This window comes from Rhea americana, unplaced genomic scaffold (assembly GCF_003343005.1).
Source record: "Rhea americana isolate MKP2758 unplaced genomic scaffold, rheAme1 scaffold_75, whole genome shotgun sequence".
NCBI lineage: Eukaryota > Metazoa > Chordata > Aves > Rheiformes > Rheidae > Rhea > Rhea americana.
In genome coordinates, this window is record NW_028186923.1 from 1,373,825 (window position 1) to 1,382,935 (window position 9,111).

At 45.7% G+C, this 9,111-nt stretch overlaps 1 protein-coding gene across 1 annotated transcript in view; it reads left to right on the forward strand.

The window, feature by feature from the left end:
• The first annotated feature begins 7,830 nt into the window (after positions 1-7,830).
• MEX3C (mex-3 RNA binding family member C) overlaps positions 7,831-9,111 on the forward strand; it is a 19,812-nt gene continuing 18,531 nt past the window's right edge. Inside the window, exon 1 of the mRNA XM_085322191.1 lies at positions 7,831-7,854. Coding sequence (XP_085178317.1) covers positions 7,831-7,854 — 24 coding nt within the window. The remainder of the gene's footprint in view (positions 7,855-9,111) is intronic.

Here is a 9,111-nt window from a genome sequence, read left to right on the forward strand (position 1 = left end):
TGCATCTCCAGGACATCAATGGCACAGCTACAAAAAATCTGCTKCTTCTCCTGTCACGCAGGGGTGAGAAAAAGAAAGAGAAGCAAGAGCCTGCCTTCCCGCAGAGAGCTGCTACTGCCCCTCCACTCAGCCCAGCATTTCCATCAGAGACACATTGCTCCCTCGAGCTGGTGGGAAGAGGTGGACACTTGTCTTACCAAGCTGGATGAGCCTCCTAAGTCACAGGGCTGTGACACTTACCTCAATCCGGAACAGCAGTTCACTTAAATATGACCACCTGCTGTTTTAGTCATCTTTTTTTGAACACTTGCAGGGACATGGGTGTGTTTGCATGTCTAGGAAACAGCATTTTTTCATAGAAACACCTGCTTTTGCAAGCATTCAAAAATGCTTATTGCTTGCTATGTCTTATTAAACTGGGTAAAATCCCTAGCTGTCCAACGCAGGAAAGGAAGTAATGCCATGTGACGGAAATGACACACGCCATGAATAATTAACCTCAATAATTCAGACACTTCATCAGCTGATATTAGTTTGTATATAAATAGCTCTTTAGGCAAAAAAAAATAGAGATTCATTGCTTAAAAAAAAATCAAAATCAATCCACAGCAYCAACACATGCAAAAGAAAGGGTTGTGCTCATAAAAAATAAGTGCAATATTTCAATAGACCCACACGTCCCTCTGACGCTCCATACTGCAAGAACGTCCCATGAGGTTTGCGMAAGGGCTCTGAGAGCCACCTTCCAGGGTTTCCAGTGAAGTACAAACCTTTCTTCGTATCATCATCCGACAGGTCAAGCTCGCTTACACATTATGGATATCTTTGTTTTTCCCATGAAATSAATTGCAGGCTCTGATATTACATAATCTCTTTCCTTTTATTTGTTTTGTTCTTTTAATGCAGTTCTGGTGCCTCAGCCTTGCAGGAGGATATCAGCAAGCTGAAGACTATGATGACATGACAYTATCTCAGCTATTTCTTTGTTAGAAGAAGCCATCTGCCTCCCAGGCACATTCCCAGTCTGCATTTGGTAGGAAACTAGCTTGGTTGCTGGGCATGTAACYGGGTACACAAGGAGAGAGGTTTGGCCAAATTCTGCTCACATTTACACCAACAGCCAGCCAAAATGATGCTTTTGCTTTCAGAGGAGTTGGTCTGGATTTTAACCAGTGCATTTTTAGTCGAGTTACTCACTAGCAGTTCCTCAGGTACCTGCTACATACAGTCTTGGTCTCAAAGGTGCAGAAGTCAAGCTGAGTTTAAAAAGTCTTTCCCAAATCCTCCAAAAAGCTCACTGTTCCTCTTAACCACACGAGCTCTCCGCTCTAAGAAGACAATACCCGCTGAAATTGCCCCTTTTCTGAAAGAAGTAAATCGGAACAGTTTTCTTGCCCTGTGAAACAACAGAGTTCAGAGCTCCCTCCCTCTCAAAAGGAGCGGAAAAATAAAGGTTACACAATTCCTGAGCCTTCACTGCTGAAGGATGTTGGGAAAGCATCGAACCTGTGTCCCTCCTCCGCTATGCCCCCAGGTACCTGGTAGCATCACTCACACCACAGATTTTAAGATGYGCTCCCTTGTATTTCCTCCCGCACCGGCTCTTGAATGAAGAGGCTTCTCCGACACAGCTGCAAACACACATATACAACCCATGTACACATACACACACGGCCAGCCCCACGTTACCACAGTCAGAAATACTCAGCACTCCTGCAAACAGTACCAACAGCCTGTTCCCCTCTCTAGCTGACGAGGAGGAAGGCCTCTTAGAGGGAAATACAGACACACGCACAATATATGCATATACTCACCGCTAGCCGGACTTGAGGTTCGCTCGGGATCACACGCTCACTCACGCACCCTCGCTCGCTCCAGGGGCTGGCACTGCCGGCACACGTGCACACAAAACAGAGAGCCCCTCGCCCAGGAAAATAGTCAGAAATGGAGTTTAGCGAGAAGGCAGGACAGACAGCACAGACGAGATGCAGGATGTGGCCAAGCAAGCATACTGACCAGTCCCTTCTATCTCCTCTTCCCTCTATTTTCCCAAGCTTGTTTCTTCCCAAACAACCTTTGTTTCCTCCCTGAAACACCCCATAACAAGTCTTGAGCAATCCCAAAATGCTCATCCCCAGCATCGCACGTGTGCCCTGCACCCCTGAGCAGTCACCCCTCCGTCTGTGACATGCCCAGAGAGCTGCTCCTGCAGGCTCACGCCGATGCCTCTCACCCCTAAAGCAGGGGCCGATGCCGGGGGCACAGCCGGGGTTGTGGGGCCGGGGCTCACTTCTCCGATTGGGTTATTGGGGCCCCTCCRGGTCTTATTTGGGTTCCCCCACCTGCAATTGCTCTGCTGGGCTTGTGTGTCTATGGGAGGAGCTTTTTCTCACATAACCCAACCACACAACAGCAACCTCCTACATGTCTACAACTAAAGGAGTAATTGCATTTTCCTTACTGACTTCCATATAATGATGACAGTAGCAGAACGGGATGACGCTCGGCTTTGTAGTACTTCCAAGCCTTTGATCAGCATGAGATCACGGCTGGGCTACTCCGAGCACACCTGGCAGCCCCAAGCTGTTGGCTTGCACTTCCCCTCATATGCTAYAGGAAAGCAAGTGCCTCCAGCTATTTCCTCATCCTGCTAGTGAAATCTTGCCCTTCACAGATGGAGGGGCCAAGGCTTCCTAACCTGGTCACCTTCCTGCCTCTGCCCTACCTGAATGCTACACAGAAAACTGTGCTGGTCCTTTATCTCTCAACTCCAGCGACTTTAAGAAAATAGGCAGAATCAGAGGACTGTTTCCACAACATGGACAAGAGGAGTGAAGGTTGGAATAGGAAAAAATGGAGAAATCTGACAGAAGTGTCAAGAATTTGGGAGAAGGAATAAGGGAACAGCTTGCAAAGATCAGTCCTAGGCAGCACACCAGGGAGGAAGGCAAGTGCCAGGAAAGAAGTAGCCTAATGAATCTGGCTGAAAAGCAAAGTGCAGGCCCATTGCTACACAGAACCCAGGATGGATCTGAATACTCCAACAAACTGGAACAAGAAGCTTCTTTTCCTCCAGGAATCATTTCTAATGCCTAGGAGCCCTTAGCTGTCCTGAACACTTGTTTCAGATATAGAGGTTGATATTGAAAACGGCAAAACTGTGAAAATGGCAAATAAAATACCTTAGTATGAAGATAAACCAAACACTTGTGCAGGTGTCACTGGTATTAACCACCCTTGGGAAAGCAATATCTTCATCCTTGGGAAAGCCATATTGTGATTTATGGGCTGGTACCAATATATTTGAATCCAAGGGATGCTTTAAAACACAGGCTTCTGGACGGGGTGCTTGAAAAATTGATGACTCTTAATACTGGAGGTAAAGGAAACGTTGTAGCAAGAGATCAAAGGGCAATTTGATTCCACTTCTACCTGGTGACTTAGTAATGACAGAAAGAAAATTATTATCTGGTAAATGGAAAGCAAAACATCATGAAACGGTCCAACAGYCCAGCTCTAACATCTGGTATGCAACCTGGAAATAAAACGAGAAAAATACTGTATAAAAGTCAGCAAAATATGCATGCCACCACTGCAATAGTCTTAATTTTTTCTTCATATGCTTCTCACTTATTTAGCAATTAATAGCAATGGCAGACCTGGCTGAAATCGTGGGCTTTTTAACAGAGCTCAAAGACAGAGGGAACTTCCAGGCCATCTAATCTAAACACAGAATTTCATCCAGTTACCATGGCTGTAACCTAGTAATTTGTGTATAAATATATCTTCCAGAAAAACATCCTCTCTTCATTTCAAGCCATCAAGAAATGAAGAATCTATCATTACCTTTTGTAGTTTAGTTTCGTACTTAATCCTCCTCATAATATTTTTGCAAATGTTGCCAAAAACCCTCTGGTTTTGTTTCCAACCTTAGAGGGCTTCACGAACTATGACCAAATAGCAGAGCCTGTCTGTATAAAGTGGCAATATGATTGCTGCTTACTCTACTTAAGAACAAGTATTTCAAGACACAATATATTATATCTATATTTAATGTACAATTATGGTCTGATTTCACTTTCTCCAAAGCAAAACAACAGTTTCCTGTCATGAACTGGACCAGATGATGGATCACAAGGATGAGGAGAGAAGGGAATGGGAGGGGGAGTGGCTGAACAGGTTTCTGTAGCCACCACTAAACCCAAAAACACTCGCCAACTCCTAGACTTGGATGAGTGCCCTGGCTGCCTTGCAATTTTATTTCAGAGTAAGATCTAYGAACGCACCAACTACCTCCTTTTTGCCCTGCCCACTCCCTGCAGCACTCCACTTCCCATGGGAAGGAGACCTCGGTGAATAGGCCAGAAGGAAGCTAGCCGGCACTCTAACATGTCTGGACAACTCAGAAATCAGCACTGTGAGGCACATCACAGAAAAAAACACCATGTACAAGTAGCCTCTGCTTTCTCTCCCTTCTGGCCTCACAAGGAAAATCATAGTCCTGTCTTGCCCTGCTTGTTCCCCCACATTGTTGGACACCTCCCAACCACCTGCAGGGACTGCGTGAAAAAATGTGGAATCCAGAAAACCCCTGGAAAAAGGTCCTTCCAGGTGTCCATACTTTCAGCAAGTTAATGCACTGTGCTGTAGGAAGAGACATTCCTTTGATGCTCCAAGATCTGTAGCTCAGATAAGGCTGAAAAGCCAACTTTTTCTGTTCACATGCATTTGAAAGCACCTGACCTTCCCACCCTCTCTCTGAGAAAAATATTAGAAAAAAAAACACATTTCACCATCCATACCTTCCTCTTTCACAAAGATTTTTTTTATATATATATAGAGGGTAGATTCCAAAGATTGAAAGCACTTCCTCAACCTATTTCAAATTACTTTTCTCCTTCATAAGTAATTGTCTATGAAGCCATACTGATTAAATTTGAAGTCATTTTGAGCTGTCAACACCCATAATTGAGGATTTTATGTAACACAGAACAGGGATTCCAGGTTCCAGCCACAACCATCAGAATAAGGGACTCCAGGTCATCCAAGGCTAGGTACATTTGCAAATCCCATAATCCTATGCTTGTAAATACTTATGGTCTGACTAAGGCAGATGTACAATGGAATACTGAGCATTTCCCTCTGAACTAGATGGGTTTCAAAAACCGCCTGAACACATTTGTAATACTAAGAGTATGGTATTTTCAGATGGCCTGCTCTTCACATGTCGTCACGAGTACGGGAGTAGCTTCAGGCTCAGCAAAGGTCATAGGGGCATGGCCCAAGAACAGAAATGCTATCTAAATAGTATATTCATATGGGTTTTTTTGCTACAAAATCAGAAATAAGCCCCATAAACAGCAAGACACTTCCCACGGAGCACAACTCTAGATTTAAGTGAATGCTACAGAACACCAAATATAACACATAATGAAATATAAAAGGGAGACATTTGAACCTGAGCAGGATTTATTAAGAGAAGAGGGAAGGGTGGCATTTCTCAACCAACTCTGCAGATGTGTTCCCCACATGATAAAGATCCAACTGAGCCTTTCGCTACATTGGATTTTATTGACAAAGAAAAAAAGCAGTAATAATGTAAAAGCCACTGTCAACCTTATCCATAGCCTAGGGAGAATTCTTCCCTGTAGCTAGTCTATCTTTATTTTCTCTTCTTCGGTTTCACTTTTCAGCTCCGTTACAGCGTGAGAACCCCTTCTTATTCTTCTCATAACTAACAACGCTTAATGTATGGCTTGTTTCAAGCCAATTGTGCCAGCCTGTTATAGGCAGTTTCACAATGTTGCATTCATAATTCCAGTAATTTATGCACGGAAACAAACATGTGCATAGGAAAAAAGGTTAATGGAGGTTTTAAAAATATTCAGAAACTTTGGTAATCAGTGACAATTTTGAAATTGTCAGACCTGAAGTCTAAGAACAGTGTTGAGATAGTCATTACTGAGGCTTTCTATAGGGTAACGGAGTAAATTTAGATGGGGAGAGTAAAAACTCTATTACTGCATACAGACATTTACGACTATTACCTCTGATCAGAGGTATCATTGATGTTATTAGCCTGCATTGCTCAAAAAATGTTTCCAAGAAGGTTTTTTGTCTGACTTGACTTTTTTTTTGCCTCCAATGACTTAATAWTGGCACTTATCTAATGTTAGCCTTTAAAAATATTTTCTACAAGTAAATACAGAGACTATTGTGTTGATTTATCTATTTACTACTTAAAGTGGCAATTAAATGCTTAGAGCTCAGTAAGGGTGCTATGCTGTCAGTATTGTTCCCTGGAAATCATCTCCATACAAAGAGTAAGTAAAGCAAGGAAAAACTTCACTTCAGCTCTGACCTGCAAAGATGACCTCTGAGGACAGGGTAATTTGGACTTTGGTCTCACTGTGAACAGTGACCATCAGGGTGCCAATTAACACCCCTGGTGATTTTTACGATGTGGACTTGCGGCCACTGAGAACAGCATGTGCTGACAACTGTCAGTGTCTGCAACACTTTTGCTCCGGTTCAGTCCCACTCTCTTTCCAAACATCTTCCTCCGCAGCACTCTTTATCGGCTCTGCTCTTGCCACATTCACCAGATCTCAGAACYACTGCTCCCTCCTCCTTCTCCTTGACCCGCCGGCCACCTATAACACCATAGAAACCATGTTCCTCTTCTGGAAATCTTCCCTTCCCTTGCTGACAGTGCACAGACCTATCATTGCGCTGTAGACTTCAGCCTTTCTATCCCACCTAAAATCTCAGTTTTCTCCCTCACATCTTATGATTGTCTGTCAGCTCACGGCTGCATGTTATTCAAGCTTCTTAGATTTTTCTCAAGGACATTTTGCCTGTGTAACGTCTTTAAGGAACAGCTTACACAGCTTAGATTCTTGCTCTGGCACCCGTTAGTTCATTTTTCAATCACTTGCATGTGATTTTCTTTGACCACATCAAGAACAACTCTGCTCCACTCATATCAATCCAGAATGCTGCTGCAGAAAATCACTGTCTAGCCCGTTGTGGATGACCATGTCAGCCTTCCCTCTGCGTTTCTCTCTGGGCTCTCTCCCCTTGCATGAAACACAAGCTAAGAGATTTCATCTTCTACACTCCACATAGCCCACTCTCTCACCAGCCATCGTTTCTCTCTAAGTGTCAACAAGTCAATTCCGATTTCTGATTCTTCATGAAAGGGTCATCATGTTTTTAAACAAGTTTCTTCATGTTTTGTCTGAAGTTTTCAACTGTTTGTGACTTGAATTTACATGCACTAAAGGTCTGATTTAATAAGAGTGAAAGATTTAATACTCCTGACTTGTAGTTCCTGCATCAAAGAGCCTTCACAATATGAGGCCACAGTGTCTAAAACAACGACTCCCTCCTAAAAAAAAAGAAACCCATCAAAAAACTGAATAACAGTGCACAGAACAGTATCCTTTTTTAAATCTTCTACCATCCAGGACTCTGATTTCATTCAGGTTCTCAAGCTACATATGGGATATGATTATTAGCACCATTTCTAATAGAGAGGCTGTGTCTCTGATACACATCCTTATTCTTTGACTTTATGATTGCTAAAATTGGGCAACTGATGTACCACTACAGTCGTCATAAAGGAAACTTAAATTTGGTGCATCCAGCACGGTAAATCATTTACCATGTCCTCCTGCTTCACCCTGCATTATATTACGTGAGTTCCCCACAAGAGTTGACAGACAATTTTAATTGTTTGGACAAGCATAGCWGAGACAAATAAACCAAAGTGAGTGATGTGACTTTATCTGCGCACTCACCACACCGGCCTTCTCATTATCTGACACTATGATGATTGAAACCACGGCCAAAGTAAATGTAATAACGGCTTTTCGTTGTGCTCTACTAAGTAGCAGAATCTAAACAACATAGTTCAGTAAAGACCACCTCAGCAGGAAAGAATAGACCTTGATCCTAAATGGGGGAAGGGAGAGCAGCTGTCAAAGACCAGCRAATTTTTTATCTTTTTCAGATTTGCACACGTTTCACCAGCGAATTTAAACCTGCTGGCAACCGAGCTGCTTTTCTTAGCTTTCTTCCACAGATCTTCTGAAACTCCTGCAGGGTCCAAGGAGCAGAGGCTGAAAACCACTACTGTAGTGCGATAAGAGGGAAGGATAAAAGCTCATTCTTCCTATGCCAGTAGAGAAAACTACTTGCTCTCCGCCGGCTCGCAAGGAGTGTTGTCTCACAAAACAAGCTGACCTGATGTGGCAGTAAGCCCCACAGCACGACTGAGCCCCTCAACGGGACCTGCTGAGGGAGGAAGGCACAGCAGCCCCCTTAGAGCCCGGCCTTGGGGGGCCAACCATGCTCCCAAGGGGCTGCGGCAGCCCGAGGATGGCCACGGGGCCCGATGCCACCATCCCCTCTGGGAGGCCGATGTGCCCTCAGGGAGGCTGACGTGTCCTCAGAGATGCAATTGTCCCCTTGGGGAGGCTGATAGGACCTCAGGGAGGCCACYGGGCCCTGAGGGATGCCACTGTCCCCTCGGGGAGGCCAGTGTGCCCTCAGGGATGCTGATGTGTTCTCAGAGATGCAACTGTCCCCTTGGGCAGGCTGGTATGACCTCAAGGAGGCCACCAGGCCCCGAGGGATATGACCATGCTGCTGAGGAGGTCAATGCACCCTCAGGGAGGCCCACGCACTCTGAGGGACACAGCTGTGCTGTTGGGGAGGGCACCATGCCCTCAGGGAGCCTACCTAAGCCCTCAGGGACGTGCCTGTCCCCTCAGAGAGGCCATCAGGCCCTCAGGGAGGCCACCTCAGACCTCAGGGATGCAACTGTCCCCTCGGGGAGGCCGACGTGCCCTCAGGGAGCCCACCAGGCCCTCAAGGATGTGCCTGTCCCCTCAGAGAGGCCACCATGCCCTCAGGAAGGCCACCTCAGACCTGAGGGAAGCAACTGTCCCCTCGGGGAGGCCGACGTGCCCTCAGGGAGCCCACCAGCCCCTCAGGGACGTGCCTGTCCCCTCAGAGAGGCCACCACCCCCGGGGGAGGCCGCCGGGCCCCGGGACACCTCGGTCCCCCGCGGAGGCCGCCGGGCGCCGCCGCCCGCCTCAGGCAGC